The sequence below is a fragment of the Macrobrachium nipponense genome, chromosome 40 (assembly GCF_015104395.2).
Source record: "Macrobrachium nipponense isolate FS-2020 chromosome 40, ASM1510439v2, whole genome shotgun sequence".
In the NCBI taxonomy this organism is placed as follows: domain Eukaryota; kingdom Metazoa; phylum Arthropoda; class Malacostraca; order Decapoda; family Palaemonidae; genus Macrobrachium; species Macrobrachium nipponense.
The window spans coordinates 15,363,288-15,381,226 of NC_061101.1; the positions used below are offsets into that span (position 1 = coordinate 15,363,288).

At 38.0% G+C, this 17,939-nt stretch overlaps 1 protein-coding gene across 1 annotated transcript in view; it reads right to left on the minus strand.

The window, feature by feature from the left end:
* LOC135211944 (TBC1 domain family member 25-like) overlaps positions 1–17,939 on the minus strand; it is a 112,865-nt gene that overhangs the window by 72,388 nt on the left and 22,538 nt on the right. Inside the window, 5 exon segments of the mRNA XM_064245190.1 lie at positions 8,759–8,902; positions 10,838–11,075; positions 12,460–12,590; positions 16,135–16,276; positions 16,645–16,838. Coding sequence (XP_064101260.1) covers positions 8,759–8,902; positions 10,838–11,075; positions 12,460–12,590; positions 16,135–16,276; positions 16,645–16,838 — 849 coding nt within the window.

Below are 17,939 nucleotides of genomic sequence, written 5' to 3' on the forward strand. Positions count from 1 at the left end.
CTACTGATGATTGGCAGACAATGTGACTGTTGCACAAATTTTAAACATATCAATAATCTTTCAACTGCGATTTATATATACATACTATGGGAGATTTCTGTAACAATAGTGGAGGTAAACAACAAACTTTTAATATCAAACAGAGCCCCATAAAAATACATGGAACTAATTTTTGAGAATTTTCCTTATTCTGTAATGAGTTGTACAAGCAAAAATGTCCCTTTACTAACTTCTTTCATTCCTCAGGAAACTAAAAATACAGTAAAAACTCAAGTCAAGTTTTTCCATGACAGATTTATAAGTCAGATAAAATAAAATCATACAAAAGTATTTACCCTAAATCAGACAACACATTAACAAGCTGAAAATGTATACATAAAAGTAGGCCCCCAAGAAATCACTCTACAATGGATAACAAATAAGAAAAATAACTCCTAAAGCACACACCAGTCGATTGCTACCAATTAAAATGAACAAATCAGCTAAAATTTTAAAATCAGTTTTAATGCTTCTTAACTAGAAAACAAGAAGCCTTTCACTAAATACATAACTGTTTACAATAAGATGACAATGTCAAACCATTTTAACCCCGTGAGATTCTGGTGAGTTACTAAATTTGTCTAGGGCAAGTTACACAGTGACCAATTATAAATAGTACTACAGATTTTGCTTATAAAATTCTTGTTAGATAAGGTCATTGGATGAGATGTCATTTGGTGTCATCAAAATCTTAAACGGTTAACAGGTTATACAATAGCAACCAAGAAGAATTACTGCCAATGAATACTACTCCTTTACATGGAATTCTTATTCTTATTCCACTTTTACTAGCTCAAATAAAAGACCAAAATCTAAAATTGAAGGGGTCATGAGCTGTGCAGCTGATATCCAACATTTGAATACAGGATAATGAAACATCAAAACTTTGATATCCTTTCATAAGCTGGAAGGTTATTTTCAAAAAAGCTTTAATCGGATCTGAAACAATAAGAATGATCAGGATTGAATGCCTGGTACTTTATTTTTTAGCAATGGGTTAAGAATTATATGCTGGTACCTGCACCACAACAGGCTCAAGTGTATATGATACCAATTCCCTGTTATCTTGTTAAATAATTTGACCCATACTGGTCATTTCTGTGACTCTCTTTTTCCTTTTAAGTCTTTGGAATTATCCTCGTGCTTCTGCATTCCCTGATTCTTGTAACCTCTTTTTTCGCAGGCAGGTCTGTCATGTCCGTTAAGATCAGGACCAACTCTTCTTTTCTTTAATCTAGAGCTAGAGAAGGCATTTACTTCCATGCTGTACTATCCTATTCAACATAAATATTATATTGAAATGTAACTGAATAACTAAAATTCTTAAGGTTATGATTTTCCAGCTACAATTAGTGTTTATAGCCTTTTCCATTAAAAAGGTATTTTTGGTATGAAAAGTTTTCACTACAGCTGTCACTCAAGATTTATAACTTAAATGTCTGAGCTGGTAAATAACAAACCTACTCAACCCAGTCTGACCTCCCTAAAGTATAAAAAGAGTAAATACCTCGCCTGCTGCAATTGCGGTAGAAAGGATATCAAAGTCGTCTTCTGGCCTCTTTCAATGGTTCTGATAGAGATTTAATATGGTTTTCAAGACCAAGGGGAGTGTTCCCAGTTAAGAAGTTGAGGTGATTCTCAAAGAATCTTCTTGAAATGCTGGAAGTTTCTTCAGCATCTAGTCCATGAATCTCAAATAACTAAGATGATTGCTTCCTCTGGAGTAAGTTCGATACTACTCTAATTAGTGCCGGCACTTTAATTCCTTTGGGCAAGTAGCCAAGAAGTCATAGCTGGTATCATTCTCATCAGGATGTTTGCAAACAGTATTCTTCCAAAAGTGATCATCAGGTTGGTCACTGTCAGTTCTAGTAATGAGTAATAAATTTCTGGTATTGCCAATCTGTTTTTACTCTTTCATTTGTTGACTTCCTGCAAGTATCATTCTGAGTCTAAACCAAACAAGAAAGTATTGTAATACATTTATAAGTTAGGTTAGAAAGATAAGGTCTGGTTAGGTCAGAAAACAGTATTCTAGGCAAGGTTAGGACTTATCACACGTACCCATCTCCTTACTCTGCATCTGCTCCTTTGAATCAATTAATACAAGACGAGCATAACACTAAACCTGTCACTGAAGCTGCAGAGTATCACAATACAGTAACAGAAAAAATTTCTTAATAATTCTTCCATTGTGACGGTGTTAGCAATGGCAGCCTGACACTTGTTACCATATAACAATAATTAATTAACTTCTAATAAGTAATTTCATTTCTTAAACCACCCTGTTCATCATCTCATATATTATTCAGGTTTATGGAAATAGAAGTCAACTTTTGTATGAGATGTAACAGCTGCTCCAAGAGCAGGAGCCTGTGCCAGCACTGGGGTGGGATGCAACTTGGAAGACATGAGGTCAAAATGTACATATCTGATGGGAGTAAACAACATGGCCATTGGCAATTACAAAATGTTTGACAATATGATATTGTTATGATACAATAAAGTTTGTTCATACTTACCTGGCAGATATATATAATCAAGTACCCACCCACCTCCCCTCAGGGGACAGTGGGAATAAAAATATGAATAGAAAATGGGAATGGTTCCTGATACCCGCCTCCCAGCGGCGGGAATGGGTACTAACCACCTGACTCCCACTACATGTTTCGTAAGTTTTTTTAAATTCTATCGGACTTCGGAAAATACAGCTATATGTATATCTGCCAGGTAAGTATGAACAAACTTTATTGTATCATAACAATATCATTTTGTTCATGAAACTTACCTGTCAATATATACAGCTGAATCCCACCGTTGGAGGTGGGAAGGGACAGAATAGAAGGATTTTGGGAAACAAATTGCATGCAGATGATTTACATCTTGGTTCCACCTGTTAGCATAGCTGGCTTCGTGATTACTGTCACCCAAGTCTGCTTCTGCTTTACTAGAGTTGCCAGCTGGTGTGCTCTAGATGATCTGTCAACGGGGGCGTGACCACAATGTGACTAGACCATATTGACCATACCATGAGGGCTAAGAAGTAAAATAAATATCACCACCTGACCCCTAGCCAAAGTTAAGGTGTTTTAACTAAGGCTTAAAAGTTAAGAAGTCCGCCATTGGCGGCGACTCAACAACTAAAATTAAGAGCTCTTCCTAACCATTTTCTACAGGATAGGATGAGTGGTACTTCTTGCCCCCAAGATTGTGTCTGCGGACACGAATGGCCCTAGCGAGCAGCAGATCTCATATGACGTCTTCACATCCCTCAGGGAGTGTGAAGCAAACACAGAGTTGCTTCGCTAAAACGCGGTACTCAGGATGTAACCGAGTGCCATGTTCAGTTGAAATGCTTCCGAGACCGCGCCCTCACCTCGTGAGCATTCAGATCAAAAGTTTTCAAATCTTTGTGCAAACACAACGAAAGAGCCTCTTTGAAAGAACTCCTTAACAATAAAGCCAGGGTGTTCTTTGATATGGGCAAGTCTGGTCTTTTTCGGAACACTGCAGATTGTCCGAAGGACTTCGACTTTCTTTAGTTTTATGTAGATAAAACTCGAGAGACCCGACAGGGCACAAGACTCTCTCTGGCTCTTGCCCAATAACTTGTGCCATCCCTTGATTCCAAGCTCCTGGCCCAAGGACTAGACGGGTTTCCATTCTTAGGCCACAACGGAAGGCTTAGAGAACACACCACATTGTGTTCTCTAAAGCCAAAACGTCTGACGATGGCTTAAAACCTCACTAACCCTCTTTGTCGTAGCTAGAGTGGTTAGAAAATTAGCCTTTCTGGTCACGTGCATTAAGTTTACAGAAAGGAGAGGTTCGAAATGCTTTGACATCAAGAACTTCAGACTACGTCTAAGTTCCATACCGAAAGCTTCAATCTGGACAGTTTCGAGATTCCACAGACCTCAAAGATCGTGAAGGGCTTTGTTGTTTGACAGATGCAAATTTCTGAGCCCAAAGGCCGTCCACAACATATTTGCGTATTCTTTAATAATTGTGACTGCCAGCTTATCCCATTCTTCAGACGGAAAGGGAAGACGGTAATGTAATTTACAGAGGTCGAGGTGGAGGAAAAGCCATTCTTCCTGCACTATCTCCAGAAACGGCCCACTCCGATTGGTACCCCACAAGAAAGGCAGCATTCTTTGCCTTGGCAATGACACTAGGCATTAGTCTTGAAAATCCTCTTATTCCGGTCAACTTCTCGACAGTCTGAACGTAGTCAGACTCAGAGCGGAGAGGTTTAGAGGTACCTTTCGAAGTGAGGCTGTTAGAATAGACCGACTCTCTCGGAAAAGGTCCTTGGAAAGTGTTCTAGGACGGACGTGACCTCTGTGAATCCAGCATCTTGAAGGCCAACATGGGGCGATCAGCGTCATTCTCGCTCCCTGTGACGTCATAAATCATCTTATTACATTTCCTAAGAGTTTGAAAAAGGGGAAAAAGAGACTAAACATCCACCCCGTTCAATACCATAGGATGGCGTGTAATGCTACTGCTCCCGGATCGAGAAAAAGGGAGCAGAGTAGATGAAGCCTCTTCGTCCTCAACATAGCGAAGAGATGTATGAAAGGACGTCCCTAAAGTCTCCACAACTCTCAACATACTTCTAATTAAAGATTTCACTCGGAAGTCAGTAGTTGCTGCCGTCGATTAAGAAGATTCGTACGGACGTTGTGCAATCCTGTAACGAACCTCTTGAGGATCGTTACGTTCTATGCCTGTTGTCATAATAGACTCTTTCTCGTTAACTCGAACAGGGACAGAGAGATGATACTTCTTGAGATATGAGAGAGCTGTGGAATTGTCCGAGTTGATCTGGACCACTGGTTCCAAAAACTCGTTCTTCGAGGGACTGGAGGGACGACCGAATTGCTTCCAATTCTTTCAGATTATGTGCCAGGACATCTGAAACCCTCTCCAGATGCCTGGCACCTTCTTGCTATCACCTCAGGTGAAACTTGAAGCACTGAGAGATGTTCAGAATCATTTCTAGATCTTGGATAATATTTCAGTTTTCCGGTAGGAAAAAACTGTAGAGGTCTGAATTGCAGTCTATTCAGGGAAACAAACTTCTTCAGGAAGGAAATGGTCCCCAGCAGGCTCATCCATTACCTCACCGAGCATGCTTACTTCCCTAATAAGGCTGCGCTTTGCCTAAGCAGGAGAGCATATAATAGTGCAATGTCGCGGTAGACTCGTAAAGAGTCCTATCACAGTGCGGTAACGAGCACCGAAAGAAGTAGATATCTCTGTTGAACATAGTTTCGCAAAACGAAGGCAAAGTTTATTCATGCATGTTGGAATTCCCCTCAATCTTAGGCTATAGTCCGTGATTGTAGGCCAGAGATACAGTTAGTCAGTCAATGACGCAGAAGAGAGAGACGTAACCGCCCGCGCAGAGATACGGTTAGTCAGTCAATCCTGCAGAAGAGAGAGACGTAACCAACCGCACATGACAGCGAACTAGCTGGTACTGGCTCGGTTGGAGTACAGTGACAGCAGCTTACGTTCGTCGTCTCTTACTCTTATGCCTGGGTTGCCAGCTACTCTATTCTACGAAGGAATAGGTCTGTTATTATTTGAGCAGAAAGAGACTCTCAAGCTGGTACATTTAAGCGAAACAGAAATCGCTAAATACAGAGCTGCATTTGTGTTGTCATAACACTACCATAAATAGGTAAAAGATAAATTGGAAACTCCTGGAAGGTTGCAGGGAGTACTGATTAAATGCACTTAAAATAATAGTCCTCTCGGTTGCCATCCGAAGAGGTAACTACAGTATGCGTATATGACTTGAACCGAACAGTACTAATATAACGCAAAGGCAAAATATGATATTGTTATGATACAATAAAGTTTGTTCATACTTACCTGGCAGACATATATATATAGTAGCTGAATTCAGAGATACAGCTATATACATATCTGACAGGCAAGTTTCATGAACAAAACGTAGAGTATTGTAGTCCCTTGGACAGCTAATTCTCTACTACATTCTTTCCTCGACGAGGGAGACAGAGAATGGAAATCGACTGCCTTCGTTCTCTTCGGCAAGAGAACGAGATAGAATTAGCCAAAGGGGATCTTCAAGTGAGAACCAAGAACAGAAGCGGACAGCTCAAGCTTCTTATGTTATTGGACATAAGCGTTCATGGACGTAGTCTACAATTCTTTTTCTTGTATGAGTCTGCGATTGATGAATGAGAGCTCTTCCGAATCTTGTCAATAAGAGCTTATCCGCTTACGCAATATAATGTTATTGAGATCTTTGTCAATGAGAACTAACCATTTACGGGACAAAGAGTTATTTTGTCAATGAGGGGATATCCACTTACTTGACAAAACGATAGTATCTTGTCAATGGGGGAAAGTCACTGAATTGACAAAACGTAATCCAGGAAGTCGAGCATATAATTTTCCCCATTCCCGTATCAATCGAGGAAGGGGCAAGATTCCTGTTAAGAGACTGGGCTTAAGGCAGGTAGGACCCCGATGTCGAATGCCGGCTAACTCTTAAATTTATTGGCAGTATGGCAAAGGAAGTCCTGTCTTGCGCTTTCCTGAAGTTCATCAAGCCATGGATTCTATTAAAGTTGTCAGGAAAAGTCTTACAGAAGGCGTATTCATTTCCGGTAAAAGAAGCTTCTGTAGAGCATTCTAAGGAGCCGAAGGCGCGTCCCGTGGAGCGTCCTGAAGAGCGTCCTCTTGATGAGTGTCCTTGCAAGAATCCTACTGAATGTCTTGACGTGTAGGGCGCCTTGGCAAGTGCTCTGTCGAGCGTCATGACGTGCCGGACGTCGAGCTTCTACATACCACATACCTGCCTTACCGCAAAGTCTTGACGGCGGTAGAGCAAAAGAGATCTTCCCTTGAGCTTTCCTTAACTCCATCCAATCCTGGACTTTACGAAAAGCACTATTACCGAAGGTAGAGGTAAAAGTCCTTTAGGCCCAAATCTTAAACAAGAGCGTGTTGCGAAGACGAAGGCAAAGCAGTAGCGAGAGTCTTTTCAAAAAACTCCGAAGCATGAACAGGTACAGAAGTAGAAGCTAGCTTAATCAAAGAAACACGGTGCGCCTCTTGAAGGCGAGGAGAGTTTGAAGAGTTCAACAGAAACGTTCAGCCAGGCGTCACGCCTGGCGTGCGCTGGTGCGCTCCTGGCGTGCGCTGGTGCGCTCCTGGCGTCCACTGGCGCGCGCCTGGCGTCCATCCGAGCGTCCAGTTCAAGCCGAGCGTCCAATTCAAGCCGAGCGTCAACAGAAGCGTACAGAAAAGCGTCACGCTCCTGACAGGCGTCAAAACAAGCGAGAGAAACTGCCTTCAGGGAAGAGCGAGAGACATCTCGGAGAGAAATCCAACTGCACGAAGCAGTCTCAGGAGAAGGGCTGATCGTGTGAGAATACGAGGGGCGAGGGGACGCCTTCTTACTTCTCACAGTAACAAAGCTCGGACGTCCGCGCTCAAAAGCGTCCTGCTACAATGACTTCTTTTTCCTATTTCTCGGTGGAAAGACGTACACATGTTCAGGCGACGTTCGCTTTCTTACTTCTCACTGCAACGCATGACGAGAGAGAGAGAGAGGACGTGAAGCGTCCTCTTCCATAAAGCTTCTATTTAGAGGGCTCGAGTCCTTCCGAAAGCTCCAACCCCTGCGCGGGGAGGACGCTTCGGAGGACGAGAAGCAATCCTTCAGGATTCGTGTACGTGCACGCACTTTGGCAGCCTGGAAGTGTCTTCAGGTCTGCCGAAGGGACACCAGATCGGTGGGGAGTCCCCGTAACCCTCCTTCAGCTTTCGACTTGCCCACTCCCTGTGTTCCTGGGAGTCCGACAGAGGTCCAGGCCTAGAGAGGCGAAATGGGGCCGATCTGACGCCCCCTCCATAACACTAGGGGCACTACACTTCACAACAATGATTGGAGAGCGAGCACTTTAGATTCCAATATACAGATGAAATCTATAATAACATAAAGGGCATTACCTCTCGCAGACATAAGCTCATAGCCCATAGGCCATACTACAGGGTTAGGCAAAATAAAGTCTACAGGAAGGTTAGCAGGTTCACTACCCTGACTTTTGTTTACTGATGTAGTCTATGAGGAAGACCACCTGATTCAATCACGCTCTAATTTGTGTACATACGAATCATACGTCTTCCTTACGGAATCAGACAAAGTCTCACACTCATTACATGACATATCTCAACAAAGAAGCAAGACCCGTACCCCTTGTGCATACCAAGTGCGGATCTACCGAAGCTTTCGGTAGCCACACCCTATCTTTGCAGACAACACCCTCTGAAACTAGCCTAACTAGATTCAGATATCTTATGCAAAAATGAATCAAATTCAAATCAATTTATGATAGCGTATGCCTAGCCACAAATCCAAGTAAATAAATCAAAAGACAATTAGGATATACTTAGCGGCAATGAAGTTTCAAAATCCTAAGACGGAGGTACTGAAAACAGGTGTTTACAGTACCGGCAACAGAAAAAAAATGAATAGAAAATGGGAATGGTTCCTGATACCCGCCTCCCAGTGGCGGGAATGGGTACTAACCACCTGACTCCCACTACGTGTGTCGTAAGTTTTTCAAAATTCTGTCGGACTTCGGAAAATACAGCTATATATATATCTGACAGTTAAGTTTCATGAACAAATTTTACATAATGAAAAAGCCATAAGTAAGAATAACAACATTACCTCAAACAAAGGCAACGATTCTTGAGGAGGATCTGGAGGAAGTGAGCTCCATAAAACTTCAAGCATGTGAAGGGCATCATCAAAGGCAAATTCTCTCTTCAATTCCAACAGTAGCCAACGGTAACAAAATAGGAGATCTTCAGCCTGCAAATAATATTTTCAACTTGAAGATGACATCCAACTCTTATCCGAATGATACAACATGAATGGGTTTCAATACCTACATGACACACTAAATATACTGACAGGTGCACTAACTACCATAAAAAAGTGTATGCTTGACACTATGACACTATGTAAGCAATACTGATTCACTTCATATACAAATATCTTTACATATGGCTACAGAGTTCTTCTGTAAAAAGGCACATACTATTACAATCAAGTTTCAATAGAGTTTAAGCTGACTACTCTCACAGGCTGGTCAAGGCTGAGAACAATTCCACAGTACTACAAATAATTATGCCACTCTAGCTAAAGAAATTGTACTGTAACTTCCCAGTTTCTTTTTACAGCTTGTATTTCTTCATGAATGATTCGAGAGTACCCAGCATACTGCAAAAGCCACCTACTACTTGCAAAATCCCTTGATGAAACTGCATAATACAATATTTGTATATGTTGCATATCAAAATGTCTACATAACATACTTATATAATACCTTAAATAATTCAAAGGATAATACACGTAGCTGTTATACTATTTTGAGCATACTGTATATACTTGCATATCATTTGACTTTTGAAGACCTAATTTTGAAGCTAATTTTAAGGGGATCGCATCAAACATGCATACATGAGATATAAAGTCAGCATATGTAATACGTATTCACATTTTAGTGTCATACTATAAAATAAAAACATAACGAATATACATCTTTTCCATGGATCCTTTCAAAAGTTATGCCTTATTTCACTGTATCTAATAATATTGTATGTATTCTCATATTACTACGTATTGTATTATAAAATACAAACATAGCAATCAATGTTTTGGTTTGGAAATCAGCTGAGGATGATTATGAGGTAAGTTTATTTCACCGTATTTAACTCAATTCAGAGCGGTTTTCTTGATTCTAGTTAGCATAAATGAATCTCTAGAGAGTACTCAATTTATAAGGGACAAGATTATTTCTCATAATGCGAAGTGTTTTGAGTCTCATTGTATACTAAATTGTTAATTTTTTCATTAATAGATGGTAAAAAAATCAACAGATTCTGTTCAATATTTTCACTTGATTTCATCACAATATGTATTTATGTATTCATCAGCATGAAAACAACAATAAAATGTTTTCTGATGTGCCCAGTAGTTTTGATTAAAACACTTTTCTCTCCAATTTTATTTACAGTTGCGTTTGATGGCACTTCGAAGTTTACAGAGTTTATGGAGTTTCATCCGTGTTGCCAGTCCACAATAATATAGTCATTAGCAGCTTGAACATGTTTTTTCAGCTTCAGCTACAACTAGCAGCTAAAATTTAGCAGTACTATATTTCCTTGCCAATCTTTCCTCCATAGCAAATACATAAGGGTATAATGTAAAAATATATCAGTGATACTCTACTTAACACCATTTGTAACATAACTACAGTAATGTTTTATTAACATACAATGGCTGAAATGCAAGCAAAACAGCTGTTGCTATCAGATTCAGTTGTTAATAGCAAAACAGCTGTTTCTCGTTCAGTTGTTTATGACTGTATGTGTTTACGCATAGAGTATAAAGTTACTAACAATACATACGTACTTTTATCATTCCCTTTTACTTTTTTAACTTAATTAACTAGAAGATGGGATAGATAAAGAGATGGAGGAAAAGAGGTTACTCTATTGAAACTTGGTCTCTCAAGAAAGGAACTCGCATGATACACAAAACACATGATAAAATAATTTCTTAATGGTGAAAATTTGGAGGTCACACGATATGTGAGATCACACGTTACGAGTACTATATACAGTAAATGCAATATAAATAATCCTAGAATTATAGGTATCTTAAAGTACACTCTGCTCATTAAACATATATCTAAGGTTTCACAAATTCTTTAGACTTTCTTCCAGTACTCATAAATCTCACCTGATGAAGCTGGAGATAAGTAAAGTATTCCAAGTCATAAAAAATAAGAGCTTCAGTGAGGTGCTGAAACTTCAGGGTCATTGCATCGCCATCGATGTGAAAGTTTGAGTGAACGCGTGCCATTAAGGCACAAAAGCAAACATAAGCCTGGGCTTCATCACGCATTGTAACAAGCAGAGGAGATGCAAGGTCACTCATGCCTTGGCAATAACCAACTGATGGATGATTTAATGCATACCTGCACAAAAGAAAGCAAATTTGTACTAAAATAATGGGATTCAATAAAATTATTATGGGGCTCAAAAGGCCTTTCACCCTTGCAAGAGATTTGACATAAAATACCCTACTGACAGAAAACAAAAAAAAATAATAATAATAATAATAAAATAATAATAATAATAATATAAAAAAATAATAATAATAATAATAATAATATTATTATTATTATTATTATTATTATTTTTTATTTATTATTATTATTATTATTTATTATTTTGGAAGGAGACCCTCTTTCAAACAAGTTTTATTGAAAGATATTGCTGCATCAGCTGCAATTCAACTTGTAAATAGTCTTCTCTATTTTTCTAACAATAGCTTTCTCTCTGCTACTACAACTGGCGAGTATTGCGCCGATATTACTCATCAGGAGAGTCAATTTCGGGGATATTGCTTAATATTTATTTATTTGTCACAGTACATGAACAAATAAAAAATACAATTCGATCTAGTGGCCAACGTTTCTCTCGGTATCATCCGAGCATGATCACGGCAGTGGATCGGAGTAGACTGTAGGTGTTGTCTACTCCGCTCCACTGCCGTGATCATGCTCGGATGATACCGAGAGAAACGTTGGCCACTAGATCGAATTGTATTTTTTATTTGTTCATGTACTGTGACAAATAAATAAATAATAAGCAATATCCCCGAAATTGACTCCTCCTGATGAGTAATCTCGGCGCAATACTCGCCAGTTGTAGTAGCAGAGAGAAAGCTATTGTTAGAAAAATAGAGAAGACTATTTACAAGTTGAATGCAGCTGATGCAGCAATATCTTTCAATAGAAAACTTATTATTATTATTATTATTATTATTATAATTATCATTATTATTATAATAATTTACAGATATGTATAGCAATTTCTGTACTATATTGTTTTTTATTCTGCAAGGCTACATTTTGCCAAACTGAATATAAACTACTTGAAATAGTGATGATGTTTACAGCAGAGATACAAATCTCTGCTATCCATTGGCTTTATGTCCTTTTAAGGATTTTTCATGATATACTGTAACTCATTGGAAAGATTAGACAACTTACGTTAGAATTTTTAAACGAAACAGCAATGGCTTATTACTGTAAAATGGGGTACTGTTAAGGAAAACATTCTCATTTAACTAAAAAGGCTCTGCAAAAATTATTATTACCTTGCATTTAAAAATAAAATAGAGCTTACCATTCATATTTCCCATGAGAACAACATTACATGGTATATTGTAAATATGGTAGAATAAGTGCTTTTATACCAAATATTTAAACTCACAAACACCTAGAGTCAAAAGGAAATGTTAAGTGAAACAGCACTACTGATTTGCCAAGAGATGGCTTAAGACTTAACACTCACGTGGTTAAAATATTATACAAGCTCTGCACATTATTGTTATCGTCAGCTCCACTGAAGTACGGATGGTGCCTGTCCGTGCGCAAGACGTCCTTGCGTACCATATTTGTCACATACTTCACTTCCTCACTTATCTGTCACACAAAAGCACAAACTCAGCATACTATTCTAGACATGCAGTGAAACATTTCATTAGTGTACAGTACTATAAAAATGCAAACTTTTACTTTGCAGAGAATTAAATGCAGAGCTAAAGAGAAATGCACAAAAAGCAGGTAGCTTTATATTAGGCAACAAGCAAACCCATCTCTATCAGAGAAGTTATCAGAGTACCGAGACAAAATTTCTGATTTACAAAACTATGTAACAAGTACATGTCACCCTTATAGCTATACTACAAAATTTTATGGAAATAAAGATAAATATGACAAAACCAAAGGAAATATCACAATACACTGCCCTAACGCCATATGTCCACCCAAAAAGAGTACAGAAAAAAAAAAAAGACTGGGACTCAGAATGCAATTTCTTTAAAAGAAAATTCACGCTACTTATAATTAACCAATATTTGCAGCCTTCACAAATACAGAGATCCAATCCCTCAAGTAATAGGTTTGTTTCCCAATTAGCCCATTATTCATAATTAATTGGTATTGCAATTTAAGTAGACTCAATATTCTGAAAGACAAAAGAATCAGTCAATTTGAACAAAGGATACCTAAGAAAGCTCCTGGATTGAGGTAACTATTTAAACCCAATTTTCAAAGGAAAAAGAGAGTCATATTTGGAAAGACAAAACTGTGAAAATGACATCAGTATAAAGGAGGGAAGGAGAGAAGCAGAGAGGTGAAGAAAACAATGAATATGCCAATCCTAAACTGAAGCAAGAACAATATCCCTAGTTCTACTAAAGGTTATGGTGAGCAAAGAACAAGTCAACACAGGGTTTACATCCTCAAGAAAGGTTCATAGATGTCTGGCACTTATACAGGTAGCCCTTGCTTACAGGCAGCATCAGCTAATGGCATTAACCAGATTTTCAGTGAAGCTAAGAGATTTTCAGCATCAGTAAGAGGTTTATCGGCATCGGTAAGTGATTTTTTGGTGTCGGTAAGTCATTTTTTGGAACCGGTAAGCAGTTAACGGTGCCATTAAGTGGTTTATTGGCACCTACAACAATGTATATGCCATTTATTACCATAATTATTATGATGCTTTGGTTATCATTTGCTTGTTTGTTTGTATGGTGTTTTTACGTTGCATGAAACCAGTGGCTATTCAGCAACGGGACCAAAGGCTTTATGTGACTTCCAAACCACGTCGAGAGTGAACTTCTATCACCAGAAATACACATCTCTAACACCTCAATGGAATGCCCGAGAATCGAACTCACGGCCATCACGGTGGCAGGTCAAGACCATACCGATCACACCACTGAGGCGCTGATGCTTTGGTTATTGACAATTTTCAGTTATCGGCACTCAGCCAAGAATGGAACCCCTGCCGTTAATCGAGGACTGCCTGTACATCTACTTAAAAAGTTGACCCAGGGGTTTCCCAAAATGAGCATTAGCAGAATGAGATATGGCTAGCTGATACAAGCTACTAACCTTGCACAGTCCTACCAGTTACTACCTTGTGTACAGTCTCGGACAAAACTCCTTTCCCCCTACTCTGGGTCACTTGTAAATGTGGCAACGTTGTACTCTTTTGAGTCTGCCGAGAATTGGGAAACTACCTTGGCGATAGTTAAACTTTTCACTTTGATTGGACGATAGCGACTTTGCTTTACCCAATCATGTCTTTCACTGTATTCTACTATTTTCACCCATATAAATGAATGTTGTTCATCCGTTAAGAAAGAATTCAATGGATTTGTATGAATTTTTATCGTTCAATGTGTAGTAAATCATATCTTTATGCATCTCTCTACATCATCTGTTTTTAGTTTTTTAAATTCTAAATCCCTTTTCAATTATTTTTCCCTGTGGAAAGTTCGTAAGATATATTTTGCTGTTGATGAGTGCTGCTAAATTCAATAGATAGGTCCTCTAATAGCAGTCATATCTATTCTATGACAATTCCAATAAACTGCGGCCTTGAAAAAATTAATGAATTTATTAAATTTACAGTCAAAGCCGAGCGCCGGAAGAAGTCTACCCTTAGATTACCTATGCCATTGTTGAAAAAATTTCTCTTCTGTGCGACAAGTGGTTATATTTCACTTTGCGAAAAGAAAACAGCCAAGGTAGTCTAATATTCTCGGGTCAATTTTTCCATTCCTTTTGAATCCTTGAAACAGCATTTGCCAATTATGAACATAAGCCTAAGCTTGTTGTGGTCTTGCACGCCATTCCTGGTAGCAGTTTATGAAATGTGCCCATGAATACTACAGTATATGTTGTATGCAAGAGATCTCAATTATTTGTTGGTTACTGCTTTGTGATAAGCTGATGTTATTCAGAAACATTTTGCAAAACAAAAATTATCGTCTAAATCGTTATACTTCTAAATTTATCCATTTCTTTCTTGGAAGAGAAACTAATTAAGACACTGCCCGTTTGTTAACGTATTTCACATTTTCATTTAAAATATCTCAAAATTAAGCAACAAGAATGAAATTATAATCAAATTTGAGAACATTTAAGAGATCAAAAGTGAGTCAATGGTAAAACTATCTATGTAATACCGATTTATTTTAGGGATGTGATAGTTACCAAATGGAATTGTGTCTGCTCCCCATAATTTTGATCTTTTAGATAATAGAAAAAATATAGGACTAAGTATATAACATTGCCTGATTTCATGGGGAATGACACTTTGAGCCATACATACTATATACTCCGAAATCTAATCTCACTGCGAAAGAAATATATTATGACTGAAAATATATGATTCCATTAATAACAAGTGAATGAGGTAGCCTAGTTACCAAACAATCCTAAGATTGTTTACAGATTATAAAGTCCATATGTCTTTGGCTGAATCAGACTTTATGGGATTTTTTCAATACATAGTGTATTGTAAATAATAATAATAATGAGGATTAGTTTTTCCAGACCTCTGAGTCTTATATAGACTCTTCTTGGGCTGGTCCAAGTTTTCTTACCAGTTTTCATAGGATCTCCATTTTGTTATATATTTGACCTGTTAGCAATGTACTAGTTGGAAAGAGTACATGTTAGAAGGATATACTAAATGCCATGCCTTAGAAATCTAAATTCCTGTGTATTGCTAGCCAACTATAGCTTAAGGTAGTAATTTATCCAACTGTTTAATATAGTCACAGAGTACACGGATAGTTATATACGTATAAACTTCTCCACTAAACCTAGCATTTAGTACTGGTACAGACAGTATGTACAAAACTACAATATGTGCTCAAACTATTGTCAGTTATCTCTATAAATCTATCTTCCCACTCATACCTTAATATCAAGGACATTGATTTGCCAGTTTCCTTGATTATAATAATAAACCACATTTTTCAGCATTGTCCCACTGTACATAACTGAATCCAAGACAATTATTACTACTCTGACCTCTAATCCATAACCAATATTATCAACTCTGACTCAAGAGGAAATTCCAACAGAGGGAAGAAATCAACTATGCAAAAGCAATATGTTATGATGACACTTCATAATCTTGATGCTGATGCAAGTAAAAGATTCATACCTGATCAGGGTCATTTAAATAGTCTTGCCAGACCTGTTTTAGTCCCTCATATTCTTGAGTTTTCTTTTTCATGTAATCCAGTCTCTCTCGACCAGTAAGGCCCTCAGGATACACATTTAGTAAGTGTTTCCATACCACTTTCCTGTTAAAAATCAATCTTCTTTAATGAACATTTGCAATACAATCACAATGAGTTACTTACTAACAGTGCTAATTAGAAAATGAAATCAAAATACAAAACCATATTAAACAACAAAATATTTAATCAAAAGTTGATTCACAAAGCAGGGCAAGACTGAAAGTATGAACACTTTTCTTCAACCTTTTTACAAATTTTTTTTTACTGAAGTACTAACTATGTATATGAATTTTTGAACAATCAAAATTCTTCCTATTTATATAAATTACAAATAAAAAATGCAAGTAAACTGACTCATCATAAATATCAAATGTGGACAAGTAAACATGTACTACTGTATGTTCCAAACCATTCCATCTCAAGCCACTGACCTTAAAGAAGGTTCAAGGCCACCAAGGTAAACACAGAGCCTCAACTCTTTGGGGTGGGAAAGTTGTCCCACCCTATCCAGCATCTTTTGAAACTCAGAGTCCATTAATGGAGGTCTTGGCGGTCTCAGAGAGGCTTCATCTGCTTCATCATTCCAACTAAGAGCTTTCTGGACTATAGACAGTGTCTTTTCCATCTGCAAAAAGAAATTAATTAAAAGGGAGAGAGAGAGAGAGAGAGAGAGAGAGAGAGAGAGAGAGAGAGAGAGAGAGAGGCAGAGAGAAGAAGAAGAGAGAGGAAGAGAAGGAAGACGAGAGAGAGAGAGAGAGAGAGAGAGAGAGAGCATTATTTATGTGTTTATTTTTTTCATCCCCTATTTATTGAGAGTCAGTAATACAGAAAATGAAAGACAAAATCCATATGGCATACATTTCCACTGTTTATTACAGTAATAAGAATTTTGAGTTAACTGTTCCTCAATAAAACAAATGAAACCCTGGAAAAAGTTTTGGAATTCTCTTCATTCTACTGTTTCCTCTGACCCTCATAATCTTTCTTCTCCATAGTGTGCTACTGCTTACAGTACTCCTTTGCATAGAACATATCTTTCATTATTACCATTATCAACTTGATGATACTACAGTCATATTTATAAGACTTGCGTGAAGGATCTGTTCATAAATGAGGCAGAAATTAAAGCAAGCGAAAAGTTTAGAAGTTGGACAGTTTGGAGAGGAGACTAAAGAGGACAGAAGAACAGCAAAACAAGGCCACCAATGCAACTGGGGCCAAAGGGATGGTGCAAAGAACCATTAATATCATTAACACTGACTTACAAGACAAACTGTAAGTGGTACCCCACCATAAATACTATTATTTCTGTATTAATGTTGCAATCTTTAGTCCTTTGGGGTTACATTCCAATTTTCCCTTTGTTTTCCTTCCATAAGGGAGTTAAGATGCCTAACCATTTCTTTTGAATAAAAGAAAAATATGAAGTTATGATAATGAAACTTTGTGGCCGACTCATTATTACAGACACAATTTACAATACGTATACAGTAGTGAAGCAGGTGACAACTACAGTACACAATGTATCTCAAGCTACTTTCCTCTAACTTACAATAGACAGGGAGGACTCCAAAGGAGGCTACAAAGTGGTTTATCCTATACAGGCCTTGATACTGGATAATTTTTGTATGGAAACATTCTGAAGAAGAATAATCATCCGACAGTTAAATGTTACCTCAGAATATTTTCTGTCTATTAAAGTAGTTCACATAATTCTGGCCAGAAA